The sequence below is a fragment of the Rhinatrema bivittatum genome, chromosome 19 (genome assembly GCF_901001135.1).
Source record: "Rhinatrema bivittatum chromosome 19, aRhiBiv1.1, whole genome shotgun sequence".
Taxonomy (NCBI): domain Eukaryota; kingdom Metazoa; phylum Chordata; class Amphibia; order Gymnophiona; family Rhinatrematidae; genus Rhinatrema; species Rhinatrema bivittatum.
Window position 1 is genome coordinate 41,502,766 of NC_042633.1, and position 16,724 is coordinate 41,519,489.

At 44.5% G+C, this 16,724-nt stretch overlaps 1 protein-coding gene across 3 annotated transcripts in view; it reads right to left on the reverse strand.

Annotated features, from left to right (window-relative positions):
* Positions 1–6,584: 6,584 nt before the first annotated feature.
* The window catches only part of KANK2 (KN motif and ankyrin repeat domains 2), a 46,416-nt gene continuing 36,276 nt past the window's right edge, over positions 6,585–16,724 (reverse strand). For all 3 annotated transcript variants that reach the window (XM_029585196.1, XM_029585195.1, XM_029585197.1), the window contains exons 4-12: positions 15,239–15,379; positions 14,332–14,434; positions 13,356–13,697; positions 12,825–12,912; positions 10,495–10,714; positions 9,813–9,955; positions 9,204–9,404; positions 8,952–9,050; positions 6,585–8,267 (exon numbers count right to left, since the gene is read on the reverse strand). In XM_029585196.1, coding sequence (XP_029441056.1) covers positions 8,211–8,267; positions 8,952–9,050; positions 9,204–9,404; positions 9,813–9,955; positions 10,495–10,714; positions 12,825–12,912; positions 13,356–13,697; positions 14,332–14,434; positions 15,239–15,379 — 1,394 coding nt within the window. In that variant the 3' untranslated portion in view covers positions 6,585–8,210. The remainder of the gene's footprint in view (positions 8,268–8,951; positions 9,051–9,203; positions 9,405–9,812; positions 9,956–10,494; positions 10,715–12,824; positions 12,913–13,355; positions 13,698–14,331; positions 14,435–15,238; positions 15,380–16,724) is intronic.

The window sequence follows — 16,724 nt, forward strand, 5'->3', positions numbered from 1 at the left end:
AAATGATCCAGACCAGTACCACTACAATAATCTGCAAAAGCTAAAGCAACATGCAGAAATTTTTCCTAAACAGTTCAAACAACTCACTGAGGTTATAAAAGAAACTAAAGTGATGCACATAAGGAAAAGTAACCCACACTGTAGTTACATGATGTTAGGTTCCATAGAAGGAGTTACCACCCAGGAAAAGGACCTGGGCATCATCATGGACAATACTTTGAAATCTTTAGCTCAATGTGCAGCAGCAGTCAAAAAAGCAAACAAAATCATAAAAATTATTAGGAAAGGAATGAAGAATAAAATGAAGAATGTTATAATGCCTCTGTATTGCTCATGATGAGGCCACACCGGTAGTACTGGGTACAGTTCAAGGTTGCCGGATTTCAAAAAAGATATAGCTGAACTGGAAGAGGTACTTGGACCGGTGCTTTTCAATATATATTTATAAATGATCTGGAAAGAAATACGATGAGTGAGGTTATCAAATTTGTAGATGATACAAAATTATTCAGAGTAGTTAAATCACAAGCAGATTGTGATAAATTGCAGGAAGACCTTGTGAGACTGGAAGATTGGGCATCCAAATTGCGGATGAAATTTAATGTGGACAAGTGCAATATGATGCATATAAGGAAAATAACCTATGCTGTAGTTACACGATGTTAAGTTCTATCTTAGGAGTTACCACCCAGGAAAGAGATTTAGGCATCATAGTGGATAATACTTTGAAATTGTCGGCCCAGTGTGCTGTGGCGATCAAACAGAATGTTAGGAATTATTAGGGATGGAATGGAAAATAAAATGGAGGATGTCATAATGCCTCTGTATCAGTCAATGGTGAGACCGCACCTTGAATACTGTGTACAATTCTGGTCACCGCATCTCAAAAAGGATATAGCTGCACTGGAGAAAGTGCAGAGAAGGGCAACCAAAATGATAAGGGGCATGGATATTTTCAGCATTCTCCAGTTATATTAGCTTGAAATCTGTCCTGTCTTCCTAAGCCCTTGTTTTTTGCGCGCTATACTAGCGCCCAATGCAGTTAGAAGATTAGAATGCTCAAAATGGGTGCCCTAACAAATGTGTACCTGATAGCGCCCATCACATGTAAATTCTATGTAGATGAGGACATTATCTATTACCCCCCTCCCATGCAGGAAAGTGCTGGGAGCCCAATGCACACTTTTTACTGTGGGGAATTTAACTCCAGCTCCAGAGGCAGAATAAAGTCAACGCCCACTCAAGGGCTCATGAGAAACCAAAAAATATAGTCTTCTCTGTTGCAATAAATGTGTCCTCTTCTGTAGTATCATTGTGACTCTAATTTACTGATTGCGGAGAAAAATAAATGTATATTGACTTGATCAAGAAGAAACCCACTTTTCTTATGGCCACACAATTTAGACGCCCGTAGCAAGGGACACCTTATATAACACAGTTCAGCAACCTCAGCAAAAACAATAAAAGTGGGATCAAAACACTCCTATTGAGCGACTGTTGCAATTGTGGGCGCCCGATGCAATGACTTACTTTGAGTGTCAGGCACACAATTATCCCTTAGTGCGCCCTTTTTTATGCTGCCTCTCATTTAAATACTGCGTCGGGCACCCATTGGATGTGGCTGCATGCGCATTTAACTGCATCAGCCTGACAGTCAGTGAGAGAGGCAAGGATTAGAAGTGAGGCAGAGAGAGATAGTGACTCACCTGACTTCACATAATCATTGCAGTAATGTTTCCTCCTGACACTTTCCTCAAGCAAGCATTTTCCTTCTCTTGGGACAGTCATAAAAAGGGACTCACAGGTCGATGCAATAATCTGAGTTTTAAGAAACTGCACTGCTTTTGGGGACAGTAGCTCCAGCTTCTTAAAGCAATGTACTATTTGAGGCAACAGCCACACCACCTACCTGCCCTGGATCCTGTTTATATTGGGACAGATAGAAGGTGAGGGATCTTCACTTTTCATTCTAACATGAGTGGGTACAGAAAATTTAAAATGGTCTTTTTGTTTACAGCCAGAAAGGATAAGCCTTTTTTCTCTAGTCACGTATTGGCTGCAGTGTGTAGGATTCTTATGGATCTGGGAGGGGGAATCTGATAGGAGGATGTAATCCTTATATATCCAGTTTAGGGAGGGGAGTCTGGGAGATGGCAGTGTTGGAATTTTTAAGAAACTGTTGGAGAAAGGAGTCTGGGGATGAGGGTGATCCTTATGGATCTGGCTTGAGCAGAAGATGGGTCCTTATATGTCTAACTTGGGGCAGGGAGGAGATCATTATGTATCTGACTTTAGGAGGGGTAGCTGGAGGGTGGAGAGGTGGGGGAGATGCTTATGTATCTAAGTTTTGCAGGGGGTATGGGGGCATGTGTGTGATTTGTGACCACTTCAAGAGGTGAGGATTTTGGGGCACAGGTGCAAACCTATGACTTTGACTTCAGGGGGAGGAATCTAATGAATGTTAGACATTCACCAATTGTAAAAAGTCACCTTAAGGTTTCTGTAACACTGTTGCTCTACTTTAAATGGTTTCTAAACTGTGGATCATGATCCTCTATAGGGTTGCGCAATCAGTAGATAGGGTCAGAAGGAACAGGGCACGCTGGCCACATGGACATACTCTTCTCTCTTCCTCTGGGTTTCCACTTCAACTTGCAGCTGTCTATGGAAATCAGCATGGAGTCCTAGGCCCCCCTCACCTCTTGCAGTACAGAAATCCATGTGGAGAGCTGGGGGTCTGTTAGCTTGGGCTGGATCTCAGGCCCATGTTGAGTGTAGGAGAGAGAAGGGAGGGGGAGTAGAGATCGGAGGGGAGAGAGAGAAGGGTCTGGCGTTTTGCTTTGGTCGGCACGGGGGCTTGGTTATATTCTCAAATGTAAAAATGGGATCATATTGTATAAAAGTTCAGGAAGCGCTGCTCTGGTTTCTGATTTACAAGTTTCACATTCTAAAGTTCTCGCCCAGAGCGAGGGACAGAATGGGAGTTGCCTGGCATCTGCTGGCTATTCCCAGGAACTACATCATAGAAAGAGTATTAAACTGATAATAAACAGGCATTATATCACTTCCTATCCACCAAAGGCCATTAATTGCTCACTTTGACATTCCTAAATTTACGTGCAAATACATATTTACAGACATAGATGTATTTTCAAAATGTGTATGTGCGTGCAAATGCACATATATGTATTTGAGAGCAAGGGTTCTTGACCTTTTTTGCTTTTAAGCAACCACCAATTGTAAGAATTCCTCAACATGAATATTTTTCTATATATAAATTTGTTTAACATTTAAAAGACAAAAAAAAAAATAAAACAAATATACATGTTTACAAAAAGGCATGGGCTAAACACAGAGGATCTCTAAGGCAGTAAGAGGGGGTCATAAGGCTGAGTAATTAATGTGGATGGGCAGACTAGATAGACCATATAGTCTTTTTCTGCCTTCACATTTGTAGTACTGTTTGTTAGATTTGATCTTTTGCAGACCATTAAGAGAAGCCCCAACTGCCTGGCTGAGAAAGGACAAGTGGTCTTACCTGCTAATTTTCATTCCTGTAGTACCACAGATCAGTCCAGACTCCTGGGTTTTGTCACCATCTGCTGGCAGGGATGCAGACTAATGTGCCACATGCAACCCCTCAGTATTGACCTGTACCCAAGCCAAGATGAGATCTGAATATCAAAATGTAACATGCACTCCACACCCCCACAAACAGGAGGTTGGCAACTTGATTCAACTGAAAACTCTAATCCATAAAGAAGAAATATAAAACCAGCGTAGTAACCACCAATAACTCTGCAATCATACAAACATCCAAACAAGCAGAAGACTCTCCTTTCATAACACTGGGCAGGTCTTTGGACTGATCGGTGGTACTACAGGAAAGAAAATTAGTAGCTAAGAACCAATTTTCCTTTCCCAGATCAGTCCAGACTCCTGGGATGTACCTAAGCTCCCCTAAACTAAGTGGGACCCGAGAGTCCCGTTCGCAGAACACTCTTACCAAAGGTCTCTGATGGCGGAGCCCCAAAATCCAATCAATAATGCCTGGTGAAAATATGCAGCAATTTCCAAGTAGCTAGCCTGCAAAGCTCCTCAGGAGATACCTGCTGCACCTCACCCCAAGAGGCCACCTGAGTTCATGATGAGTGCGTCCTCAACCCTTCAGGCACTGGCTGACCCTTAGAAATGTATTTTGAATTAATTGCCTCCTTGAGCCAACGCACTATCATAGCCTTAGACACCCAACACCCCTTTTTCAGCCCATTCCAGAGAATGAAGAGGTGGGTCTGGTCTATGAAAACCATTCGTAACCTTCAGATATCGCTGCCGTCTGATTAACATGGAAAGATGAGACCAGTTTGGGCAGGAAGGAAAACACTGTATGCAACAACACTCCTGACTCCGAAATCTGAAGAAAAGGATCCCAACATCACAATGCCTGGATCTCCAAAATCCTCCTGGCCAAGCATATAGCTACCAGGAAAATCACCTTCAGAGGTGTCCTTTAAAGATGCCCTTCTGAGTGGCTCAAACGGAGCCTCACACAAACCTCCTAGCACTAAATTTATTCCAGGAAGGTCATGCCTTCCTCACTGGAGGTCACAAATTCTTTGCGCCTTGCAGGAAATGTAGGACATCCAGATGTGCCAACAAGAGCATGGCCCTGCAAAGTACCTCGGAGGCAGCTCAAAGCTGCCACCTGTACCTTAAGGGAGTTATAAGCCAATCCCTTGACTAAATCCTCCTGAAGAAAAGACAAACACTAAGGGAGGAGAAATAGCCTAGTGGTTAGAGCAGTGGACTATGAACCAGGAGACCAGGGATCAAGTCCAGCTGTCACGCCTTGTGACCTTGGGCAAGTCACTTTACCCTCCATTGCCTCAGGTACAAAAACTTAGCTTGTAAGCCCTCTGGGGAGAGAAAAATACCTAACCGGTGTGATATCTCAATTGAGATCAAAGGTCAGTATATAAATAAATAAAGATACCATAGCATCCAGAGACTGAACTCCATTGGCAAGACACCAGGAGTCAAAAAACTTCCAAACGTGCACATATATCAAAGATGTGGAGGATTGCCTGGCCTGCAACAACGTGGTAATGACCAAGGCAGGATAACCTCTCTTTTTCAGCCTTCTCTTTTCAAAAGCCAAGATACAAGACAAAAGTGCGCCACCTGATTTGAAAATACTGGACCTCGGTGGAGTTGATTCAATAGATGACCAAACGTTAGAGGCCCGTCTATGGCCACGTTCACCAGATCTGCGAACCATGGATGACGAGGCCACTCCGGAGCCACAAAAATCCCCTTGCCTGGATGTTTTTCTATCTGCCCTAATACCTTGTCCACTAGAGGCCACAGGGGAAACGCATACAGCAGAGCTCCCCGGGGCCACAGATGAACCAGAGCATTGACTCCCTCTGCCTCTTCCTCTTTTCTTCTGCTGACAAAACAGGAAGCCTTGGCATTCAGCTTGGTCACCATCAGGTCAGGATGCGAATCCCATTTCTAGCAAATGAGACCTATTGCACTGTCCAACTTCCCCTCCCCCGGGTCCAATGTCTTTCAGCTTAGAAAAGGCGCCTGAACATTGTCCACCCCGGCAATGTGAGAGGTAGCTCTTTGCTTCAAGTGCTGTTCTGCCCAGCAAAACAATAGCTGGGGCTCCTGAGCCACTGCTCAACGCTTGGTGCCCCCTGCCAATTGATGAACCCCACATTGTTGCACTGTCTGAGAAAACTGACTGATCGCTCGAGCAACCACAGCAGAAAGGCAAGTAATACGAGTCTGACCTCTCTGGTCTCTAATTGATTGATAGATCGGCCAGCTTCTTTCTTTGACCACTGGCCCTGCACCAACTGACCCTGAAAGGCTGGCATCGGTGGTGACCAACACCCAATCCGGAACCTTCAGTTCTACACCACGTTCTAGGTTTCTTCACTTGTAATTCGTTGTTTTACTTGTAAACCGGAGTGAAGGCCTCTAGCTAAACTTCGGTATATAAAAGCGTACAAATAAATAAATAAATGCATTAAAATCCAATTCTATATTCCCTCTGGCTTTTATGCCTGGCCGCTATTACAATTTAATGTTTGAATAACTGTTCTATATTTACACAGCACTACACAAATACATATAAAAGAAGGAACTATTTAACCGGTGCTATACTGTCGGCAGTAGAATAAGGGGACGTGGTCATGCTTTTCTATTGGCAGATGCCATTTTAGTAATTTTTTTTGCTACCCAGAAAAGGGTCAGGAACGTTGTGAGAAGGGGGTTTATCTACCTTTTTATTACCATTCAGTCTTTTCTGTTGCAGATGTAGCTCATACAGGAGAAATGCATTCTTCCATCTCCCCTCTCCCCCAGTGTCACCTGAGTTGGCCCCAATCCTTGTGTATGAGCTGCAGGTAAAGTGGGAATGCTTGTTTTTGAATAGTTTTACAGAGGTATTGTATCTGCTGACTTCCTTTTAAAAGTCAAACTGAAAAGGAACAAGAAGAAGATACTTAAAAAGAAGATACTTTATAAAGGAGAAGCACAGCACGTATTCTTTTTAATTTTGAAAAAAAATACAAGACATTTTTGGTTGTTTTATTTAGGCAGATTATAAACATTAACATCACAGTTCATATAATTCTGTTCTTTGGCAACCAGATAAATGGTATAGAAAGTGCAAAAAAATAAATGCAGCTCCGATTACAATCAAAATGAGGAGCGTGATTATAAACAGGGAAAAAAACAAAAAAAAAAACAGGATACATGAGGTGGTAGCTTAAAACACCTCCATAGTGAGCAGAAGCAAGCAGATCCTCCTCAAAGATGAGACTGCTGAGCTTGGTGGCTGTAAGGATAGGGATTATTTAAAAAAACACAGTTTAGCAAAAATACTTCTTTAAATAGGTTACATAGTCAAAACCTGCAGACTATAAAAGGATTCCTCTATTAGCCTATTATTCTGAATCCCCTAGCTACTCTCTGACATAGTGCCCTGCCTCCCATCCTACACAGTAGTGCACAAAGCAGTAGGGACCTGGATCGAAGCAAAATACCAGTCAAACAGTCCTTGACCAAATAAATATGAAGCAGGCCAGCTTGGTGTCCTAAAATTTATGGGTGTGGCTTCTTGCTTTAGCTAGGAAGCAAGACCCTTGCTCTCCTTGATCTACTACCCTGCACCAAGTGGTGTGCAGAATACGTTAAAAGGACTGTTTGAAGGTAGATCTGGTTTACATTAATTTATATGGAAGCAGAATAAAACCCATGCTGAGGTCATCTACCTCCTTTCCAAAAGGCCACACCAATAACCAGCTGCAAATGGCATTCACACCACCCTTGGTCTGCACTGGCGATAGCCCTGGGGAGCTAAAAGGCAATTTCTGCCCCGACCCTAAAGGGGACTGTGAGTTTAAAGCACCCAACACATATGGCTCAACCCAGCTCTCCCTAAACAAATGGAACGTGAGAACATGCAGAAAATTAGGTTGGCCTATGGCGTGGTTAAAAAGAAGTTTAAAAACTATACAAGTGTACATAAAAAGCTGAAATTCCTATGCTTTCTTAAAAACTCCAGCCTACCTTGCAGCCACTGCTAGTGGGCTTTTTAAATACAATTTTATTATAATACTTATTATAGGGGGATGGAGTTTATTTTGCTGCAGAGAGCTCATGCTCAGGCTGAAATCCTTCCTTCAATGCAAGTTTATTCTGCTATTACCTGGAAAACCTGTCCCTACATACAAACAATACTGCCCACTTGTTGGGGGACTTGATTCTCAGTGCACGGATCAGGACCGAAGAGGTAGGAGCCCAGACCCTCTTTCTCCTTTCGATGTTTGCTAGAGAATTTTCTCTCTTTAAAAAGAAGTGCTGTAGGTGAGTTCCTGCTGTAAAAAAAAAAAAAAAAAAAAGGCAGGGACTTTGTTCCCAGGGTCTCAAACAGCCTCCTCACTGCCACCATCAACCTTCCTGTGGCCACAGAGCAGCAGAGCAGTTCTTTGCCTATATTGCCTGAGCCGCCCTGGAGTTTGGGTGCAGTTTGCTTTTTTTTTTCTTGGCTGTGTCCCCTTATAGGAGTAATAGTGAGGGTCTCTGGCTGTTCCCAGGGTAATGGACAGCATGCTCCTGCCTGGGATTTTAAAGTCCTATTTCTGCTTGTACCGGATTCCTTCAGATTCTGTTCTGGGCAGGGTGCCCCTCCTAGCCTACTCCCCATCAGTGGGCAAGAGGGTACACTCTTCTTTCAGCTGTGTGGCAGCCCCCTAGGAAGACAAAGAAGAAAAAAAAAAACCAGAAAGAAAATGACTCACTGCATTTGTTTTCTGGTCCATTTCTCAGCCTGCCCAAATTTACCAGGCATGCAGGCACCAACTCTGGGTGGACAACGTCTCTCAGTATACTATGCCTAGTCCTGGAACAGCAACATGCAATCTTCACCATGCTTACAGAACGTTCAATCAGCCAAGCTGGTCCAGGCCCTCAGCAAGCTGGATTTTTTGCTCTTATAGCTAAAACCAGGGAACCTGTATGGTCAGGAGAGCTTCTGTATAGCATCAGCTTAAGAGAAATCTAAAAATAGGATTGCACAAGAATCTAATGTGCTTAATGGTGAATGCTCATAGCCTGCCTGTGAACATTTAATGCTCAGGTGCTTCTGACATCAGATGTTACTGCTGAGATTATGCACAATACACCCACTGACCCTCATGTTAACCATGGTACAGGTCACATCCCAACATAACTTGCGATGGGGAGATCGGAAGAACAACTGACAGAATATTTCATGCACAAGTCACTTTTCCCCCCAAAGTCTCTACGTCTGCATCAAGGCCTAATTCTAAAATGTTAAGCCTCTAGAAATTCACTGGGACCTGGGTGAATTTTAGGAAAATGATGATAAGAGTACTGAAAAGCAGGTTCTGGTACTTCCCAGATGTAGAACTGACCAGAGAAGGTGATTTTGTGAAGTTCATGTGAGCGTAGAGCAGCACTGCAATGTCATTGTTTCCAGCCTCCAGCGCGATGGACAGAGCAGTGCTTCCATCCTGAAACAAAAAAAAATATGGGTGTCAGAGGCAGCAGCCACACCATGATGCACATCAAAGGTAAGAGCAGTCACATGACACAAAGGTCAAAGTAATATCATGACTCTTGAGGTACCCGTCAAGGGCACAGCTTGATGCAGTTGCACAACTCACATTATCCGTCAGGGTGATGTCACAATCTGGCATGGCCAGGAGCAGGTTCACAATTCCTACATGTCCATGTTCACAGGCACACATTAGTGCCGTGGAGCCATCGTCATCCTGCAGGTTCACGTCAGCTGCACAGGTGAGCAGTGCCTTCACAACATCACTGCGCCCATGGCTGACAGCCAGCATCAGAGTAGTCTGACCTGCCTGGGAGGGAGAGAGAGAGGTGGGGGTGATTACCAGCACCAGAGTGGTCTGACCCTCCTCCTGAGAAGGGCAGGGATTTTGTGGCTTATCAAGAATCAGAGCAGTATGACTCACCTGTAAAGAGAGACAGACATGCATCACTAACCCATCAGCATCTATGTGATATTAGCAAAAGTATCTTAATAAAATATCAGGGGCTGCTGGACAAGATAGTATGCTCCCGCTCCCCTCATGTCCCTTAGCATTGCTACTTAGTGTCTGTATGCTGCATAAGGCAGGCACACTCCATAACAATCAATAGTTTTAAGTATATTTTTATGCCGAAGTGTAGAGATTTTCCCTCGTCCTGTAGTTCTGCTCATCCTCTCAACCCACTTTGCTCTGGTGGCTGGGATGTGGGAGGCTGACCTGGCTGGCTTTGGCGTTGACATTGCCGAGTTTCAGCAACTGCAGGACACTCTCCATGTCCCCTTCTGAGTGCAGTGCAGCCAGAGCTGTCAGCATGATTGGGGTGTATCCCGCCTTGTTCTGTCTGTCCACATCACAGAAGCCTGCAAAAGAAAAGGATGGCAGGGCTAAGGCAGGAATGGCCAGAGGACTGGATTATGCAGGCTGTGACCATTAAGAGCCATGGAAATCTAATTAATCAAATGTATGTCAGTGCAATTAAAATGGCTAATGTTTGCTTAGGTGTGTATGTATTGCTGGCTGTGTAACATAACATAGTAATGATGGCAGGAAAAGAACAAAATGGTCCATCCAGTCTGCCCAGCAAGTTTATGGTAATAACTGCTACTTTGTGTAGGTTATCCTCATGCACTTTGTTTCAAGGTGCTGCTTCTATGGGATGCCTGACAGCAGTTACAGTGCATGAACTGGGGATGGGAGGGAGAAAGAAAAAATGTTGGGGGAGTGTATATACAGGATTCAAAACATCAGCTGGGAGGGAGAAGAGAATTAGGGTGAACACCAGGATCCAGAGCAGGCAAAAGGTATGGGATACAAAAATCAATAGTGAGGCACTGTGAGAGAGTGCACAGACATCAGCAGGGGGTAGCAGGGGGAGAGAGAGGCACAGAACAGCTTTTACCCGTTTCGAGGAGTAGTCTGACTATGGGGAAGCTGGACTGCGAGACGGCATAGTGCAAGGCTGTGTTCCCGTTCCCGTCCGCCATGTTGATGATGAACTTCAGCAGCTGCGGGGACATGGCTCTGAAGATGGCCATGTGATGACAAACCACTTCTGGGTCAGCATCCTTGTGGCGCAGGACCTGCAGCCAGCCCTGTAGAACGGAGGCGTACGCTGATCTCTGTGGGAGAGAAAAACAAGCCTTCAGTCTAATGGGAACGTGCTCCCACAGCTTTAAAACCCTTAGTGGCTTCTTTAGATGAATAGGAATAGAACTACATAAGACTTTCCCCCCTTGTTCCTTCATCTCCCTGTTGAATGTAACTTTTTATTTCTCCTCCAGGAACTTATCCAAACCTTTTTTAAACCCAGCTACACTAGTTGCCTTAACCACATCCTCTGGCAATTAATTCCAGAGCTTAATTGTGCAGCGAGTGAAATAATTTTCTCCAATTTGTTTGAAATGTGCTTCTTGCTAATTTCATGGTGTGTCCACTAGTCCTCCAAAAGAGTAAATAATCGATTCACATTTACCCGTTCTAGTCCTTTCATGATTTTGTAGACTTCTATCATCTCCCCCCCTCAACAGTTTTTCCTCCAAGCTGAACAACCCTACCCTCTTTAGCCTTTCCTCATAGGGGAGCTGTTCCATCCCCTTTATCATTTTGGTCACCCTTCTCTGTACTTTCTCCAGTGCAATTATATCTTTTTCGAGATGCGGCGACCAGAATTGTACACAGTATTCAAGGTGCGGTCTCACCGTGGAGTGATACAGAGGCATTATGACATTTTCTGTTTTATTCACCATTACCTTCCTAATAATTCCCAACATTCTGTTTGCTTTTTTGACTGCTGCAGCACACTGAGCCGACGATTTCAATGTGTTATCCACTATGACACCTAGATCTCTTTCTTGGGTTGTAGCACCTAATATGGAACCTAACATCGTGTAACTTCTGCATAGGTTATTTTTCCCTATATGCATCACCTTGCACTTATCCACATTAAATTTCATCTGCCATTTGGATGCCCAATTTTCCAGTCTCACAAGGTCCTCCTGCAGTTTATCACAATCCGCTTGTGATTTAACTACTCTGAACAATTTTGTATCATCTGTAAATTTGATCTCCTCACTTGTCTTATTTCTTTCCAGATCATTTATAAATATATTGAAAAGGGTCCCAATACAGATCCCTGAGGCACTCCACTGTCCACTCCCTTCCACTGAGAAAATTGTCCATTTAATCCTACTCTCTGTTTCCTCTCTTTTAGCCAGTTTGCAATCCACGAGAGGACATCGCCACCTATCCCATGACTTTTTACTTTTCCTAGAAGCCTCTCATGAGGAACTTTGTCAAACGCCTTCTGAAAATCCAAGTATACTATATCTACCGGTTCACCTTTATCCACATGTTTATTAACTCCTTCAAAAAAGTGAAGCAGATCTGTGAGGCAAGACTTGCTCTGGGTAAAGCCATGCTGACTTTGTTCCATTAAACCATGTCTTTCTATATGTTCTGTGATTTTGATGTTTAGAACACTTTCCACTATTTTTCCTGGCACTGAAGTCAGGCTAACCGGTCTGTAGTTTCCCGGATCTCCCCTGGAGCCCTTTTTAAATATTGGGGTTACATTTGCTATCCTCCAGTCTTCAGGTACAATGGATGATTTTAATGATAGGTTACAAATTTTTACTAATAGGTCTGAAATTTCATTTTTTAGTTCCTTCAGAACCCTGGGGTGTATACCATCTGGTCCAGGTGATTTACTACTCTTCAGTTTGTCACTCTGGCCTACTACAAAGGAGGAAATTAGTAAATAAAATCATTTGCAATTTGACTTTTTGTACTCTCATAGGTGCTCTGTGACCCAACTGCTCAGAGCTCAGCACCCTAGTGTGCCCTGCTGCTGCCAGGAAGAGTGCAATCTTTTATCTCAGTTTCTAAAAGGACCTCACACCTGTGGACCTAAAGACTGATTCAGTGATGGCCTCTGCATACAGACTGCCATCTTTTCACACCTCAATTTCCTGTGCAGTTAATGCATCACTTCCTTTTTCAGAATTCATTAAAAAAAAAACAACAATCTTTAATTGAGCCACAGCAGGGCAGATGCAACAATAATTAGCTACTGACACAGCAAAATTCCAGAGATGTAAAGAGAAAAAAAAAAAAAGCAGCAATTTCTGGCCAGATAAGAGATGCATGCTGCTCTCTCTCTTTATCAGAGCCAGGCCTGTATGGGGAGCCTTTGTAGACATGCACATGACACGGATTGTTCATTACCCATACCATCTCTGCGTCCGTCAGAGTGTCAGGGTTCTCCAGATACTTCTGAAGAGACACACAGGCCGACAGCAAGTCTTTGCCGACCTCCACCCTACAGAGACAGAGAGACAGGAAGGAAAAAAAGTGTGCGTGACGGGAGCAAGAGAGAGATCAGTTACTAGGAATCTAACTAGATAGGCACACAGCACTGATAAGCTGTCTTTGATAAGTATTCTGCAATAGCAGGAGTCAGGGCAGTTGCTGAGAAGGGTAGAGCTCCTTCCAGCTATGCTGTCCTTGGCCCACGTGGTCTCCCTGGGTTGTTGTAAAACAGAGTCTGGGACATCTTGTAAAGATACTGATCTGTCCATGCTGAATATTGGAACTTCATGAGATTGAAGTAGGGAAGAGGGGGGCAATAACTACTGTACTCTTCCTCCAGTTCATATAGCCCTCCTCCTACTTACTGCTGGGAATGTGACACGTTCAATAGATCCACCAAGAGATTTCTCATCAGGTGGGGGGCACGCATTACACTCTGCTCCTGGATCTTACCGCTTCGGCCCTTCTTCACATTCCTTTCCACGTGGACTTTCTGCTGCTGGGGATGCACATGATACAGATGGGGTTGCTGCTGCAGCCACAGGGGATAGGGATGCTGGTGATGAGGAGGATACGGACGGTGTGGCTGACAGAGATGAAGGTGTTCCTGCCATTCTTGCCTCCTCTTTGCCAAGACCCGGGGCATCTGTCCTCAGAATCTGGGACTGGTTCTCACCAGTTTCCACGGGCACCAGCAGGAGGCCCTCGCAGGCCTCATGGTACTCGCTCTCCGTGCTCTCATTGTCCGAAACGTTCTCCGCTGTCCCAGAGTCCTCGGAAGAATTGGACTCGTACCTGGAGAGGAAAGGATGGGGTGAGCTGGCTGCTAATATCATAGTGTCTCTAGAAAGTGGTCTCCTTTAGGGCTGGCCTCACAGATTTGCTACTGTAGTACTAGAGGCCAGGGGTTTGGTGAGGAGTACTGAGCCTATGCTAATACCAAAGCAACTGATTTGACAGTAAATTTCTAATTCTAATTGAAAGGCATTCTGGGCAAATGTACTCCTCTATTCGTAAGAACAGGGCTGTAAGTCATAGATGGTTTGAAGCTAGGCCTGGCTATGACCTGGGCCTATTCAGCACTTCTGTCCTTCCAAGAAGCAGTAGGAGGTCAGTTGCTGAGGCCACATTTTAAAGAAGAGGGATCTTGGGAGACCCCCCCCCCCCCCCCACCCACACATCAACCCTACTCCAGACTCAGAACAGAAATCTGTTTCCAGCCCAAGATGGCCATCTTCTCATTAGAGATACAAATCTGTTTATCTGGTGGGATTACGCACAGGGTAGACTGTCACAAGCCGGCCTTCCAGTAATGCAGTTTATGGGAATTTGCAACATATTAGCAATCCAGTTAGCTAGTTCTGGCTTGCTGCTTCTATGATCACATGTGCACATGGAACACCACATGTCATAAATCGGGAACACTCACCCTCCATTCACCCCCACAAACTGCAGACTCTTTCTGGTGGCAGGGGAATCACCACTGTCCTCCATCTTCTTCATGATGGATTTGATAGCTGCCTGGGATGAGGCTGCAGTGCAAGAACAGTATTAGGACCATTCAAATGTTCCTACACGACGTGCAGTGCTGCAAGAGAACCAGAGGCTGGGGCATCTGGGGGAGACGCTGCCAGTGACACCACAGCTAAGCTAGCAGGCACTTGAAGGAACTCTGAGACAGAAAACCATGTCACAGTTGGGTAAGGTACGTGCTTAAGTCTAGCAGTAGCCAAGTAGGACATCACTTCTCAAAAAGATTCCCTAGAAAGGCTGCTGCTGACGGCTCTGTCTAGGTCAGGTGCCAAAAATCCCTTGTTTAGCCATCAGTTTCAGTAAAACCTTTGGGGCTTGTCGCCCCCCGCCCAAAAGCGACTCTCGTCGCTTATAGAGAACACAGATAGAGTCGGCATGGATAGGGGAACACTAGTGGATTATGTCTTGCCTTTCCTTTCACCAGTCTTTTTCAAATAAAACATTAATAACTGAAATGGAAGCAACCAAGAGATTGGGGTTCAAATCCTTTTTCTTCCACTAACATACCTTATGACCTAGGGCAAGTCACTTTCTGGTTGCCTTTCAGACTGTATGCTTTTTGGGTCAGAGACTTATACCTTTGCCTAGTTTTGGGTGCTCGGTAATCTGAATTTTAGATTTAATTACAAATCTAAATGCAAGGTGAGTTACAACTTCAGGTTTAATTAGTAGGTCCTAGTACTAGCAATTAATAGGTGCTCAAGTGATGTCTCTTATGGTAGAGAAGTTTAGTGGTATCAGGTGGGTGGATGTAAGTGATACCACCTGCTGGAGTACATACTTGCTCCTCTTTCCCTTCTCACCCAGTTCATCCTGTGGGGTGGCAGCCTCCCTTGTCGCATCTGCTGTGGCGGCTTCTTGCAACGCGGCCTTTGCAGTCTGCGAGGCAGCTGACTCCACAACCGCTCTGGTCATTTCCCACTCAGGCAGAGCCTCTGGAGGAGCTGCAGCCAGAACAGGCAAGTCATAGCATTAATGCACATGGAAATAGTCACAGTGCTGGAGGCTCTTAAAAACTGCATGCCTATGAAGATGAGGCAGCAGCGGCCATGTTTGGGAGAGCAACAAAAATCACAGACAGATTAACACTGTTATACACAATTACTGCACACAGTATGAGAGATGTCATTTCTGCATGGGACAATGTTAGGCTCCTCCCCACTAGACAACTGTAAAGGCTGAGGGACTATGAGCCGAAAAGTGCAATAGTAGGTTAGATGGCCAGGACTTGTACTACCCACTCCTCCCCCTGCCAGCAACCTCAAATATCTCATTCCTGGCCCAGAAGATGATTTTCCACCAGCTCACTTTGTTTCCCACTGCATCACAGACAGCATGGCCTGTCAGTAATCTGGGCAAGCTAGCGGACCCTTTGATCTCCCATAGAGGAACCTCCAGCTTCCCCTCCTCCTCTTTCTCCCTCTCCCACCCCCACTCGCTGTTTCAAGCTGTTCCTTGTCTCCTTCTGCACTCCGTCAGCAAAGTTTTCTTTTTAAATGATTTTAAGTAACAAAAAGACTTGTTTTTAGGAGGTAATTGTGGTAACACCCAAGATACCGCAGCAGTCAGGGTGAGAGATGGATGGAATCTGGACAGATCCCACAGCTTTCCCACAACTAAGGATCTTCTGTGCTTATCCCAGGCTCTCTTGAATTCAAATAATGGTTTTAGATCTACCATTCCCATAGGGGACCGATCCATGCATCTGTCACAGAGCTAATGACTTTGAACCCGCTGCAGTTGACGCTTTCTGAAGCTATGAGGTAATCAACTGGGTGATCAGAACAGGGCTGGCTTAATCATTAGGCAAACTCGGCGACTGCCTAGGGTGGCAGCAGGGGAGGGGGGTGCCAAAGAAAAGCTGCACTCACAGCAAAACAGTAGTGCTGTTTTAGTATGGCAGGTTTGTCTTTTTTTGCAGGGTCCTGTGTTACTTAAAGTATCTGGTAATGGAGAAAGGGAGTTTGTCACTGCTGCTGAGGTGGACACCAGAATCTGTTTTGTTTTGTATAGCGAACATTCTAGTTCAGCCAAGCCAGCCATTTCAGAAATTACCTTTAGCTATGATGATATGAATTTCTTTTCATTTATAAAATGTATGTATTCCTTGATTTTATTTATAGTCCACCTACACAAATCAGAGGTGACACATTCATCAGATACTAAAATATATTTCAGAAATCATGTCAAACATTTAAAAAGTCTAATGGGCAATTATGTATTTTTACAGATCATTCTGGGAGGGGTAGTAGTGAGGTGATTGGCCTGAGGTCCTGAAAGTTAATTGAG